Below are 15,447 nucleotides of genomic sequence, written 5' to 3'. Positions count from 1 at the left end.
AGAATTTTGCAATGTGCCAAAAGCTGAACTCATTTTCTATTTTTCAAACTATTTGCCAGTCAAACTCTTTCACTGTTCTTTTGCTGATCTTACAAAATATTCTTGATTTATTAGAAAATTTCTGCTGCCTTGGACCTCGCTCAGGACATTCAGCTCTCCATGAAACAGCTACAATAGCAAGCACAAAATAAAGACAGGAGTCATTAAAAAAAGATGATTTATCCAAGTTTTTGGCAATTGCTCTTTCCTGTCTGAAGGATTAATGTTGTAGCTGAGACACTATTTGCTTTTATGGCTTTTCAAGGGAGGGATATTCCTCATTTTTACATTATATTTGGCCTAAAATCCACAAAAAGAACTTCAAGAGGAGAGACAAGCAAGGGATACAGAAGTTGTGTCCAGACTTGCAAGCCAAGATCTTTGCTCCCTTAGCACACAACTGCTGAAAAAATGGAGCATTTGCTTCCTGTAATTGCTAAATTTCAATCAATATTATAAATATTTACCTATTTGCATTCACACTCTCTCTTCATAGTAGAGAGGAACCAAAAGATAATGTTTTAAACATATTGTGTAAAATAATCCCAATTAAGTGGGAACAGATCTAAGGTAGAAGAAAAGCATGCATGCATCTGCCCATTCTAGAATTTATTTGGTCTAATTTTCCCATTTCAATGACAGCAGCACCCTTTTTTTTTTCTTTTTAATGGTTTCATGTAAATTTTTTAGGAACAAAACATGGTGTAACATTACAGCAGCTTCTAGCTGGTGATTTTTCCTTTTAGTATTTCTGCAAACTTAAAGCTGGCCCCCTCTCTCTTCTGCTTTTTTGCTTCTGCTGCTCTCTGTCCTAAGATAAATTATCATGTAAAGTGTATCTTACACTTCTTGATGTTTCCTCTACCTGAAGCAGGATTTCTTTTTTCTTTTTTTTTCCCTGCACTACTGTGAAGCCATCAAATTTAATGAATCCCGGAAATATTGACTTAGTGCTAAGGGAAAGATTATCATTAAATTAGAAATGCTTGTGGTGGTGATGCCAGCTGCAGAGTAAGGCAGACACTCCTCTCAGTAAGTGCAGCATGTTTTAGGTAAAAGTCTTTGCAGCCATAAACTTTATTTACTCATTTAATTTCATATATTCATTTCACTACTGCAGATACAGGATCTGGTTGTTTGGCATCTTCTCTTCAACACTATTTCCCTGACATCACATATCACTTTTGCTTCAAAATTCCCTACAAATTGACTGAAAACTTGTTCTTAGAAGTTTAGGGAGAAGAGAGATACAGACATCATCAACTGTGATGCCACTGTTACAAAATAGCTGCTTTTAAATCTATTTTTTTAACAAGGAATGCAGACTTCCTCTCTAAATCTCCTCCTTCAAATTATCAAAAATCTAATACTGATTTTCTGCAAATACAGGCCTTTTAAACATGACTAATATATCATATGGCATTACATCAAAATGCAAGTTAACACTTCATGAGATTTTGTCCAATATCTGATGTCTTTTAATAGCACTCCTTAACCACATGGCTCTTTAACTTTCCTTAGTAGGAGATAATTTTTCCTTTCTAGGCACTCTGCCTCTATTAAAGTCTGAGCTTTACACTGTTGAGTTTTAACTTCTTTTTGCAAGGGTTTTATTAAATGTGTGAGAGGGTATTTTTTGTTTGACTCAGGTGTTTATTACTTCTTATCTATGTTACAGCCTAACATAGTACATACTACAGCCTGAGTTCTACAGCACTTCAACAAATTAAAAATGGAGCCCCAGCTCTCTCTCTACAAGGCCTTTTAAGGATAAAATGTCCAATTAAGAAATGACACCTAAATTACTTTTACTTTTAACCCAATAACCAACCACCCATGGCCCACAATGTGAATTTTTGTGTCCAATTACACAAAACCACCCAAACCCATGGAGAAGAAGGAGAAGAAGATGGTGAAGAAGGACCAGCCTCCACCCTAAAGCCTCCATCTTGCTCTATATTTATTAGTATATTCTAAAACCTTCAACTCTAAGTTTTCCACCCTTTGATGTTACACACTTCTATTCAAACTCCACGCCCACAATCCCAGTTCTAGCATTCCATTTTGGAAGCTCCTCCACAGCCTCAGGTCAAATGCAGTGTTCTCCTGGGGGTCAGTGCCTGTCAGCACACTTTATTCAAATAAAGTTAAAGGACTCCTCTGCCTTCATTTTGGACATAAACCTCTGAGGTTTGTGGATTAATTTTCCTGAGAAAAAAATCAAGGCTAAATCTCTGCCTCCTTACAGGAGCGCTCCTCACAAGAGCCCACCTCCACCATGCCACTTTCCCCATCGGTTTCCCAGTGCTTGACCACAGAAATGTTGACTTTAAGAAGGTTAAAGGTGGCAGCCTCAGGCACCAAACGGGGCTGGGCAGGAGGGGCTGGTTGTTGTTTTTTCAGCAGAAAAGTGTCAGGAAGATGCAGCGGCCCCAGCACCCGCTGAGGCGCCGAGTGACAGCGGCAGCTGCTGGGGTGAGGGAGCCCCGCGGGGCCCGGGGTTCCCGGGCCAGGAAAGGCCATGACAGCTCCTGTTCCCACATCTGGTGTTAAAAACGGGAGCAGAGTCCTGGTATTGGAGGGATTTCAGTAGTTCAGGGAACAACTTCTCCTCCAGTCACCAGGGACACAGTCACTGGTGTTAAAAACGGGCCCAGACTCCTGGTACTGAGGGGATTTCAGTAATTCAGGGAACAGCCTCTCCTCCCAGGCACCAGGAGAACAGGACACAGACATTGGTGTTAAAAACAGGCCCAGACTCCTGGTACTGAAGGGATTTCAGTAATTCAGGGAACAGCCTCTCCTCCAGGCACCAGGGACAGGAGAGCAGGACACAGACATTGGTGTTAAAAACGGGCCCAGACTCCTGGTACTGAAGGGATTTCAGTAATTCAGGGAACAACTTCTCCTCCAGGCACCAGGGACACAGTCACTGGTGTTAAAAATGGGCCCAGACTCCTGGTACTGAAGGGATTTCAGTAGTTCAGGGAACAGCCTCTCCTCCCAGGCACCAGGAGAGCAGGACACAGCCTTAAGCTGCACCCAAGGAGGTCTAGGCTGGGCAGGAGGGAGGATTTCTTCCCAGAAAGAAGACATCTCCTGTTCCCACATCTGGTGTTAAAACTGGGACCAGACTCCTGGTACTAAAAGTGATTTCAGCATTTATTAGAATAAAAAGAAAGGCCTAAAGAAAGGGGGCCCACGGGCCGAGCAGGAGCGATCCCATTGAGGATGCTGCAGGTCTTCTTCAGCAGTGATGTCCCCGATGTTCCAGGTGGAGCAGCTCAGTTTCCCTGGGTCAGATGCCCCTTTTTATCCTGTTTTTTGTCTCTTTGGATTGGTTTCTTTTTGGATCCTTTATGCAAGTCCAGTTTTAGGTCCTTGACTGGCCCATTACAGTTCTGTCCAGGCTGGCTCATTTCACTCAGGGAGTGGTGCACTTTACTGAGGTGTAATTTCTTATAACAACCCTTTTAATCCCTTTTACAATATAACAACCAAACTAACAGTACATGTTTAACAATTATCAATTGTTTTACAACAGTTTCTAACCTATTTTTAACATCTGGGGCTACAGGAATAACAGCAAGAGCTCCGTGAGGAGATCAGGGCCTGAGGAGTTTAACGGGAAGGGAGATGATGTGGGGATCCTGTCAGACCTAAAGCTGATCCTGACCCCAGTGGGCTTGAGACTAAGGGATAATTCTCCTTTCTTCTATCCCTGCAAGGATGAATGTTTGCTAATTAGAGAGATCTTTTTGTAGACTGAAGGCAGGACTGAAAAACTGACTTAGTCTGAATTCATACAAACCACAAGTAACCCATGTAAGTGAAGTGTAAGTAACCAATGTAAGTGAGGTGTAAGTAACCCACGTAAGTGCTAATTAGAAAGATATTTTTGTACACTGAAGGCAGGACGGAAAAACAGTCTGAATTCATGCATGACCCATGTAAGTGAAGTGTAATTACTCTATCTAAGTGCTAATTAGATCTCTTTGTAGACTGGAGGCAGAACTGAAAAACTGACTTAGTCTGAATTCATACAAACCACGAGTAACCCATGTAAGTGAACACATACACACACACAGAGAATATTTAAATATTCTGCATTGGCACAACCTTCTGGACTCTGACTCAGATTCTGCCAATGTCTGAAACATTTGCAGCATTCACAAATTCATTCTAACCTGACCTTTCAAAAAAGACCAGTCTGAGGGTCTTCCTCCTGCCTGTGAGTATGAAATGCTTTTAAATGTTTACTATTTAATGCAACAGAGCAACAGATTTAAGTATTTAGGTGAGTTCTTCCTAAAGAATTATTTAGCTATCACATATTTAGTATTTTGCATGAAAATTTAGATTCCTGTGATAGAAAGGAATTTGATGTTCTTCTTCAGAAAGATTTAAACTAAAATAATTTTATTTCCTGGAAAAGACCAACAGATATAACATGATAAACACATTGCCCACCTCACCCAGATTCCATGAAATTTCACAATTCTGAACTATACAAAAACCAAAATAACTTCAGTATCACTTCAGCTCTTGTGGAAAATGAAGACCTCATGTCTGTTAAATCTCTGTGCTCCTGAGACAACACAAAACCCAGCAGCAGTGGTGGGAGAAGGGAAAGGGTCTAAAAAAAATCTGCTTTCTGTTAGGAAAAACTATAAAATATAAAAACTTTTCAACAAAAGATGAAAAACATGCCTTTCATTGGCATAAAATCAGGAGATTTCCTTGCAGGAGGGTGTATTGAAAATTCCCTAGAAAGTAGAATACAGAAAGAATAACTGCCACTGGCAGCAAACTCCAACCCTCAGCAAATACATGTGTTACAAATCTAACAAAACAAACAAACACCACTCAAAGCCTTGCAAGCCAGGTTTAATAATTTTTTTAACCTTAGGATTGGGCCTTAAATTATATATAATTAGTGAAGTCCTTTCTTACTTCTATTTTCCACTTTAGTTCTTGAAATTTGGTGTCTATTGAATCCTGGTTTAGGGCTTTTTCTAAACCCAAGACAGAGAATTTTGTTAACAGTGCAATAAAAATAACTTCATAGTGTTACAAGGAAACATTAAAGACTTTTTTCTTGTGTGTGTGTGCTGCTCTTTCCCTTAAAAAAAAAAATACAGACATTGTTTCTTTAAAAGGCTCCATCTGCAAATCCCATTAGATGTGCATATAAGGTTTCAGATGATTAATAGCTGCCTGCTTTGCTTTGGTTGGAGGGGCTGAGGGTATGTGTGTTAACCCCTCCCTCCCCTCACTCACATTTCACTTCACAAACTTGTCCCTGTCTCCCCAGCACAGTATTTAAAAAGTGTTTCACTCATGCCCAGCACTTCACAAGGAAGCAGCTCATGGCCATCCCTGCCTAAATCTGGTTGGCAATGAAGACCTTCAGAACCAGAGTTCCTAAAGCAGCAAACCCGCAGCAGCAGCAGCATCACGAGCAAACTGCTGTTTAGGGAGGAGATCTGCTCTGTAACACCTGGAAGAGTTTCCCCTCTGCTTCTCTCGCGCTTTTGGAGGCTGAGCTGCCAGCAGGCAGGAGCCCTGAGGTGTGGGCAGGACTGGGAGCAGATGGATCCCAGCAGCAGCAGCTGCATGCGCAGCCCACAGCCTCCCCCCCTGCTCTGGGGCTGTGTGAGGAGCTCCCACCCCGAGCTGAGCTCAGCTCCAGGGCTCAGCCACTACCCAGCAGCGCCGTTCTCCTTCCAGCAAAAAGCAGATTTTGCTGCTTACTCTGATTTCTCGCCCTCCTGCCTGGTGCCAGCTCCCCACAGCTTCCCTCAGGAGCAGCACCCCTCGTTCCAGCACCCTGAGTGGCACCTGGCAGCACCTGAGGCCACCAGAGGAGCCAACCCAGGGCTGGCCTTGGCTTCTGCAGAGTCAGAGGGCAGCAGCACCAGCCTAGTGAGTGTGGCTGTGGATGAAGATGATGAGGCACCAGCAAATCCTACAAGTGACTCTGAGAAAAAACCATCCAGGAGGAAAAAGGAAAGCTCAGGTAGGTGATGTGAAATCAGGGTTGTGGGAGAGTGCAGGAGATGGAGCGAGAGCACCTGGTGAGACTGGGACTTAAGAAGGAAAGCTGCTGAGCAAAATATTTCATAATATTGACTGGGGAAACTTTAGACAGTAACAGGACTGTCTAAACCAGTCTAACAGGACTAACTCACTGTCTTATTCTTTTTCTGGTCCTTGTATTTCACTCCTGCACATCTTGGGTACTGAGTTAGGCATTTTGCTCACCAGCACAATTTGCTGGAGCTGAGCAGGAGTCACGTGGCATGCACACACAGAACTCCACCAGGACGTGGAGTTACAGGGTTTTGCATTCACACCTGCCATTTGTCTGAGCAAAGGAGAATGGCAGAGAGCAAAGACCCCTCACCTGAGCCGCCTGTGGTCATAGGGAATGTCATACGAGGGATCTGGCATCTCAGTTGTGGTAAGGAGTACAAGAGGCAAAGTCTTCCTTTAAATATATATTCTATTTGGGCTCACTCAGTGTTAAATATTTTTGCCCATCAGAACAGGAGGTTCTAAAAGTTTGCCCATCGGGACAATGTCCAACAGGGCAGAAAATGTTCATGGTTTTCATGGTGTCATCCTAGCTAGCAAAGCACATTCTTTCTACACTGTAAAAATCAATAATTTCATAGCATAATTTCATTTTTGAAATCAATAATTTCAAACTCTAAGTTGCTGATATCTCAGATCCAAATCAGTGAAATATGCATTAAATTGTTTTTTTCTTGGGAAGTTGTTAAAATTTAAGATGCTTCTATGCATTAAAGTACCATAATATTCACTTACAAGCTGCAGTGTGCTTTTTCCCACAGCTCTGCTACCTAGTGGAGAATATTTTCCAGTAACCTCATTTCACAGGCAGAGAATGCAGGGATAAAAATATTAATTGATTGATTTCTAGGTTTTGCAGACATTTGTAGAATTTAAGTTCATTCATACTGAAAAAGCACGTTTAGGCAAAATTTTCCCAAATACAAAGAAGTTTAAATAAAATAATAATTTAAAAGATGAACAACACTTTCATTTAAACGTCAGCTAGTCATAGGTAAACAGCAGATTTCAGCTTCCTCACATTACAGGGATATCCTTATCCTTAAAGAGACTGATTCCAAAGCACATCTCTCTGTTTTAAACAGAAGAAAAAAGTTCCTTTATTCTCTCTTACTAGCACTCTTCACACTTTCTTTTCCTACTTGCTGCTGTCCCCTGCTCCCTTCCCTTCAGGGAGCTGTAAGCAATGACATCCCTGAGAGGTCTGGACTTCCACCTTCTGCTGACCACTGCAGCAAGGGGAAAGGCAGCTGCTAAATTCAACCCAGAATTGAAGCTGCTTGGGATCCTGGAAGGAGACACACTCCTTGCCAGAGGCACATATTTCCCTTTCCCCTTTCCTTTCCTGAATTTCCTTTCCCCTTTCCTGAATTTCCTTTCTTTTCCTTTCCTGAACTTCCTGAATGTCCTGAATTTCCTTTCCTTTCCTGAATGTCCTGAATTTCCTTTCCTGAATTTCCTTGAACTTCCCTTCCTCTCCTTTCTTCTTTTTCAGCTGGCAGTACAGTAGGAAAAACCTGCCCAAGATGATTTGTCCTTTCACACATTTGTCATTTCACACATTCTGTTGTCAAAACTGAAGCAGCTGGGCCGCATTTCCACCTCTGGAATCCCACAGAACCTCAAACCATGGATAAGGATTTTGTCTCTTGACAATACCCTGTGGCACACAGCACGGATGAGAGATTCCGAGCTACACACCCTGCTGTCCAAATATCCATTTTAAATTATTCCCACCGTCAAAACTGCAAAGGGAGTCCTTCCCACAGGGCTGTGAGGAGCTCCCAGGTACTTTGCATTTGCTGTAGTTTATTGTCTCTCTCTGCTCAGAGGAGATGTGATCACCATAAGCTGTCCCACCTCTGTCCTCTCAAAATCAGCCAGCACCACTCAGTCATGCTGAGCTCGAGGGGGGCATAAAGAAACTTCCTAAATCTTCCACTGAGCACTTCAAGGAGTTGTTCAGGTCTCTGCAACTGCACCCAGATCAGCATAACCCCAAATCACAGCAGTGTGCTTGCCTCTTAGAGACCCAGAACTCCAGCAATAAGGCAGAAAGCAGCAGCAGCAGCAGCAGATCAAGGAAGGAAAGGACAGCTTTCACCAAGGAGCAGCTGAGGGAGCTGGAAGCTGAATTTGCCCACCACAACTACTTGACAAGGCTCAGGAGATACGAGATAGCTGTGAACCTGGATCTCACCGAAAGACAAGTACTTCCCAAACCCTCCCCAGCTCCTCCTTCCTCCCCCACATCTTCTCCTTAATGCTAAAAATCAGATTATGTTACTCAGGGGTCTGCTTTTGCAAAGGCACAGGGGTATTTTAAAACCAAGCCTCCACATTCTTTCCAACACCTTCTTGTGGTGGTGTTTGCAGGGGTCCCAGGACGAGGGAGGAGATGAGACTCTTGACTCCATGTTTCAGAAGGCTGATTTATTATCTTGTGATATATATTATACTAAAAGAAAATGGTATATTAGAAGTATACTAAAGAATACAAGAAAGGATTTCATCAGAAGGCTTGAAAGGGATGGAATGATGATAAAATCTTGTGACTGCTCACAGCCTCGACACAGGTGGCTGTCATTGGTCACCAAGTAAAAACAATTTCACATGCTGGGTAAATAATTCTCCAAATCACATTCCAAATCAGCAAAACATGGAGAAGCTGAAGCTTCTCAGCTTCTCAGGAGAAAAGATCCTAATGAAAGGATTTTTCATAAAATACGTCCGTGACACCTTCATTACATATTTCTGTAAGTAGTTAATAATTTAATTATTTTTCTCTCAACTCAAGATAGACCTGGTAATAACTGGTCTCTGTTGAGCTCTTGTTTACCACCATTCATTGGTGCATATTGAGATATCAAGGTTTACATATGGAATATGGATATCACCTTAGACTTTGACTAACAGGAAATTATTGGAATGAATGTTTGATATGTGCATTCTTCCTGGGTCAGGTGGTAATTTTGAGGTGGAAATTTTTTTTCCTTTTTATAAGGAAAGACAATTTTACAGAGCTTTGTGGAGAGGAGTATTTCTGTTCTCTCATTGTCATCTCAGTCAAGGTTTTCTTATCAAGGCTAAGTGGACAGCAGAAGAATTGTGTAATTATGTGAGGCAAATTAAAATTCCTGAAGCATTAGATTGGATGGCCGAGGTGTTAAAAATACCTGAGAGGCACTGTGCCTTATTTGTGCCAGATTTTAGGCAAAGCACTTGTCCTCCCTTTGAGGGTTTCAGAGGAACATCTGTGTGGAGCATTTTAGAAATAATTGCTCCAGCCTGTGTTAGAGAGATGGGTGAGTCAAACTCTGTTCACCTTTTCTTCTGGAATTCCACAAATCATCTCTCTACACACATGTGCTTCATACAGCTCAGGCTGAGGCAACAAGTAATTATTTTCTCTTTATCATCCAGGTCAAAGTATGGTTTCAAAACAGAAGAATGAAGTGGAAACGTGTTAAAGGTGGGCAAGCAGTGCCCCCACACGATCATGACACAGAGGATGTGGACTCTGCTGCCTCCCCCAGCTCTGAGTAGTCCCTGCAGCAATGGGAGGGGAGTTTGGAGAAAGTCATTGGTTGGAATGTGGGTGCAACTGCTTAAAATCAGCTACACAATGAGCTTACAGAGGCAATTAAAGAGCACAGGGGGGAAAAAAAAGCCAAAGGACAGCGTGGTTTTGATTTTTGTCTCTCAAATTGTCTTACTGCCACTGGTGTGTCTACAGAGAAAAAACCAACAGCAAACACTGAATATAAAACAGGAGTAATGTTGCAGAGACTCTCAAACATCCAGAAAATCCAGATTTTCAGTCAGCATATGCAGCTCTGTCCTCATCCAGGCTTCCCCTGGTGACACCAATTCAGTCTGCATTTGGACTTGACAATGCACATTTTCCTTGTGACCTACTTGGAGAGAAATAAATACTTTGACAGTCACTGATTTTTCTTGCAAAATGAGTTGGACACCTGTATGAATAGACAATAAGATTACAAAATAAAATGTGAGACTAAAAATAGATTTACACAGAAATCTGCTCACCAGTTGCAGAAGAGAGTCCAGGAAGGTCAGAGCCTTGTTGATGGCAGCAATCTGCAGAGGGACATTTCTTCCAAGCTTGCTGTAAATCCTGAAATTAAATTGTTCAATCTCAGTTTCAAATATTCTTTCAAAGCAGTCATTACCAAATGTCCCAGCAAGCACAGCAGAGACTGAACTCTCTACACAACAGCTTAAATATCACTATTGTGGTTTCAAGTTTTCCAATAAACTGCCACAGCACCACCAGAAGTTTTAAGAACACTTAAGAACATTCCCACTTTAAATTATCCCCACTTTCAACCAAAACTTGCAGTGTTTCAAATTGTGATGATTTAGAAAAGCGTAGTGGCTGCTCCCATTTCTTATATCTTTTTGTTTCATCTACTAATGCCATCTTTTAAGCAGAATTTCACACTAGTGTGCCACACTATGACCACTGAGAATACTGCAACCTTGGTTTCAATATTTCAGAGGTAACCATTATTTGCAGCTCCAGCCTTTCACCTTACTCTGATGCTGTTGTGGTTGCATGTGAACTGTAGATATGCTGGGTACAAATTTGTATATCTGGATTATATGTTTATAAAGCTGGTAGTGGTAATTCCACTCAGACCTCAGAATTGATAAATATAATTTTTTTTTAAAAAAACAGGAATGCTGTATTCTTTTCAAAGAGCTGCTTACTGTATCTGCTAAGAAAAAACAAACATTACATTCCTTCTCAACATTTCCAAACTCTGACTGATGGATGAAAAAAATCAACAGTTTAGAGTTAATATTTGTGCAAAACCGATTTAAAATAATAATTATTTTTAAAAATAAATTATTTAAAGTGAAAGAAACTTGAGCAGTTTGAGCAGCACTGAGGAAGTGAATTAAGTTGGTGTCTGGTTTCCCATCCTGCAGTTACTCTTGTTATTCCCCATACTTGCTCTTATTCACTTTATCCAAAAACAACAGTTACATAAAACAAAATGCCAACACTCCTCTGCCCCTGAAAAAAACCCAACAAACTAAGAAAAGAGCATCAGGGATGTCTCACATAGGGCCTCATGTAAATTCTGTGAATATAACACCTACTATATAATCAGTCATAATATTTAGGGGTATGCATGTTCTCTCTCTGGGCTAGACCTGCCCCTGTCTCTTCAGATCTTTTTGATAAGGAAAATTACCCTCAAATTCCCACTTTGTGGTAGATATTTAAATGGAAGGTGGTTCAGACAGGGAGTTATGGTCAGATCCCAGTTTCTGCAGCGCTGAGAAGGGTGGACAATGGCAGAACAGCATTCTTTTGGGAACCAGACCCAATGTTAGAAACAGGTCAATAACCTCACTATTCAGCTGACATAAAACTAGTTAGCTAAAAAAATTGCCCATGCACAGATGGGAAGAAGCTACAGCTCACTGTACCTTTAAGAACAGAAAATGTCCTTGGCTTTCCTCCTTGAACCTTGCTGCCTTCTGATCACATTTCTGACTAAACTCTTGGCAGAGACTAAAGCAAGCTGTACTTTGTGAAGAGCTCTGGTGCTCAGGTCTCCTACCCTCTCCTCCTGGGACACAAACCACCACAGAGCAGGAGTTCTTCTTTACTTCCATCCTTGTAACCTCTTCAGCCATTTATCACTGTACATCACCTCCTCCCCACTGGGGTTGGAAAGTTTGCAACCTGCAGGAGCAGCAGCTTCTTTTGAGATGAAAACTTTTGGGCTCTTGGCTACTGACATAAACCAAAACCAGCTCCTCACCCAGAGGAGAGGCTAATAAATCTCCTCTTTCAAAGAAGCTGTCAATGGTAGCATAATGAATCCTAATTTACTTAAAAACTAATCAATGGGATTTCAGTTTGTACCCATAACCACAGCTCCTAAATTGTTCTTGCTCTGAATTTTGAGAAATAAGCTATGAGTCACCTGTGAGATCTTCTTGTGCTTAGACAGTTTCTTCATGAAACCATCTGCTCACTCAAAGATTTTAGTGTTTTGAGAAGGAACATTTCACTGTTGACATCAAAGCATTTGACCTCTGAACCTCTGGTGCCAAGAATCTCCCAGGGAAGTCCTGTTGTCTGGGAGCAAAGTCTTTGACCTGCAATTATTTTTGTCAGAAGTGCACATCAGGCTGTACTCTCCCCACAGAAGAGAGGGAAGCTACCTGGGGATGTTTGGCAATGTTTTCTGTGCCTTATTGTCAATAAATAATTTGAGCATACAGTCACCCCATGGCATCAGAGGAGTCTGGCAGGAATTCCCCAGCAAGCACAGGCAAGCAGGGCACTGAGACTTTGCCAGTGCAAACAGCCCACAGGGAACAGGGATATCTGTAAAACCACAAAAATATGTGCTGGGTCCTTTATATCACTGTGCCTCTTCTAAATGGAGCAAGAGAAGTGCTTTCCTTAGAGTCAGAGACTTTATGGACTCTTTATCTGTCTAGCCAGATGCCAATGCAGCAGAGGCCCTGATTTGCTTTACAGGTTCTGTATCCTCTGTTGTTAGTCCTCAGTTCCTCCAGGCCATTCCACAGCTTTAATCCAGAGATTTTTCCAGTCAATGGAGCTCCTTAAGCTCCAAAGATAACCCAAAGCCAGGCCAGTGTTGCCTTGAATGTCTCCAGGAATGGGGCATCCACAGCTTCTTCTCTGGGAACCTGCGCCAGGGCCTCAGCAGTAAAAAGCCTCAGCACCCTCCCAGTAAAAAAACAAGGAACCAAACCCTCCAGTTCACAGTGTCTGGGAAACAGGAGAGCCCTTCAGCAAACGTTTCACAGCCAGAGACTGTGACTGGGACATATTCTACATTATTACAAATCCTGCTTCCTGCAGGGTTTCCTATGCATGGCAACAAGCGCACACAACAAATCAGGGCATTTTCCAGAGCACACCATTTTTCAATTACCCCATTTTCTCCCCCCACCTCTAGCAGTGCTCATATGAGGTTTCATCAGCCACTATCTCATATTTTGGATAATTCCCTTCCCTTGAGGAAAATGCAGAGCCCCTCCAAGAAGTTTCTGTTGTGGTGTTGTGAGGGTCCCCAGGATGAGGTGAGAGATGAGAATTGACTCCAAGTTCTCAGAAGGCTGATTTATTCTATTCTATTCTATTCTATTCTATTCTATTATGATATTATATTAATTATAAGAAAATTATATACTAAAACTATACTAAAGAAGGAGAAAGGAGACATCAGAAAGCTAGAAAAAAAAATATAATAGAAAGTGACAGACTCAGAGAGTCCAACACAGCTGGCTGTGATTGGCCATTAATTAAAAACAATTCACATGCTGGGTAAACAAACAATTCTCCAAATCACATTCCAGAGGAGCAAAGCATGGGGAAGCTGAGGCTTCTCATCTTGCCAGGACAAGAAATCCTGGCAAAGGGATTTTTTCAGAAAATATCACAGTGACACATGTCTGCATTAGTTACTGGGCTCGGCCTGCTGGATCCACACAGCTCCTCCGGGCAGATGGACAGGAAATCCTCTTTCTTTCAGTGCTTAGAGCAGAAAGGCTTTGTCTGGATAAAATAACCTCAGGCTCTTGCCTTTCAGGCTGTATTTGTGAGTTATGATGGGGCAGCTCCCCTCAGCTCTGGCTCCAGGTGTCGGCTCCCCATCCCCACACACAATGGCACATTGTTCTGGCTCCTGCATGCACGGAGCGTTTCCATCCAGCACCAGACCCTTACACCACTGTTCCCTCCCTCTGGACCCTAATTGTTATTTTATTCTCTTCAATAACTCTTAGACAGGGATCAGCTCCCAGCGTTGTCTGGGAGCTCCTCTGGGAGCAGATTGCAGCAGAGATAATGGCAGTGAGGAACAGAGAGCAGGGTGACTTCATCCCACGGAGCTTCCACTTCTGTTTCTCTTTCCTTATTAAAGAAGAAAACATTTTTTCAAGCCTCCCTCAGTCACACTTTGGAGCAGGCAATAGAACTGTGAATTAACATGCTTTCTTGCACCCTTACATTTTCAGTTCAGTGAAAGTTTATTACGGCCCACACTCATCCCCAAGGTTAATTTGTCACCCAAATGCCACGTGGGCAGTAATCCCCACAGCCAGGAATTTATCACCAGGTGAGTGTTAGCCCAGCAATGCTACAGTTAAGTTGATAATTGTAAAGACGCACAAAAAAAGGATTGTCTCTTCCTTTCAGTACTCACCACAAACATCCTAACAGTTTTATACTTCCATCTACTTTTATATTCTTTATTTCTATATTTCATATAAATAGATTTTCTATATTTATATATAAAATATATTTTAATATATATTTATTATTATTATTTTAATATATCCTTTAATATATATTTCTATTGATATACAAATCTATTATACATTATATGTATTATTTATATTATTTCTATATTTTAATATTTTATATATAAATATAAATATTATTTTGAATATTATATACCATATAGAGGAAAATATTTCATCTAATATATATATAATACTTCATATTTTCTCATCTATATTTCTATGATTTCTGTATACCTACATTTCAACACTTTCCATTCTCTATTTCTTTCATGAGAGATGATCAAGGAAACTGATATAACTGTAGAGAACCTGTGCAGTTTCCAATTCAGCCAAAAAAAAAATCAATCAGATCTAATTTAATTGTTCCATCCACTTTTGTTAGCTGAGGAGGACAGACCCCTAGTCCTAGTGTAAGAGTATCTTACAAATCTGGACTGGAAGTTATTTTCCAGTGAATAGAAATATAACTCTCCATAATAATTATCCACAATTTCTATCTGAAGTTAATTGAAAAGGACATTCTAGGGAAAAGTGTTGCTCAAGAAGCCAATCTTCATTCAGGTATACAAAAATCCAATATTCTCTGATTATACCTAGAAATAGAAAGCATAAAAGTCCTGGCAGCATGGACTTGTGTCAGGCTACTTGCTGTCTTCAAGTCACCTGTATTTAGCTGGATTGAGTTATAAACGTCTTTAAAATACCCCAATAGAAATAAATCCATTAAAAAGAGGATAAAATAATGAGGTGAGAAACTGTCTGTGTCAGGAAAACCTTTCAGGCACACCCCTCGCTGGTTTATTTGCAGGAGAAAACACAGACACAACCAGAATATGTTTCACATTACAAGAATTAAGGGTTCTTGTCTGCACTGAGGACTTGTTTACACTGCTGGGTTCCAGTGAGAATCTGGTTTATATCCTCTGCATGCTCAGGGTCCTTCACACAGCCCAGCCAGGAAGTCTTCAATGCACACACTCAGAAGATATT

At 41.3% G+C, this 15,447-nt stretch overlaps 1 protein-coding gene across 1 annotated transcript; it reads left to right on the top strand.

The window, feature by feature from the left end:
• The first annotated feature begins 5,631 nt into the window (after positions 1–5,631).
• Positions 5,632–9,681, top strand: MEOX1 (mesenchyme homeobox 1). Its single transcript, XM_066567085.1, has 3 exons — positions 5,632–6,058; positions 8,164–8,345; positions 9,559–9,681. The coding sequence occupies exons 1-3, from the start codon at positions 5,632–5,634 to the stop codon at positions 9,679–9,681; spliced, it is 732 nt and encodes a 243-aa protein (XP_066423182.1).
• The last annotated feature ends 5,766 nt before the right edge of the window (positions 9,682–15,447 follow it).

This window comes from Molothrus aeneus, chromosome 28 (genome assembly GCF_037042795.1).
Source record: "Molothrus aeneus isolate 106 chromosome 28, BPBGC_Maene_1.0, whole genome shotgun sequence".
NCBI lineage: Eukaryota > Metazoa > Chordata > Aves > Passeriformes > Icteridae > Molothrus > Molothrus aeneus.
The sequence above is the reverse complement of the archived record's forward strand: the minus strand, read 5'-3'. Positions and strand labels throughout refer to the sequence as shown.

Bases quoted from the DNA above. Each gene is read 5' to 3' on its own strand.
- MEOX1 (XM_066567085.1), top strand. From the start codon at position 5,632: ATGGATCCCAGCAGCAGCAGCTGCATGCGCAGCCCACAGCCTCCCCCC. The intron at 6,059-8,163 runs GTAGGTGATGTG...CTTGCCTCTTAG, and splicing joins GAGGAAAAAGGAAAGCTCAG to AGACCCAGAACTCCAGCAAT. The intron at 8,346-9,558 runs GTACTTCCCAAA...TTTATCATCCAG, and splicing joins TGGATCTCACCGAAAGACAA to GTCAAAGTATGGTTTCAAAA.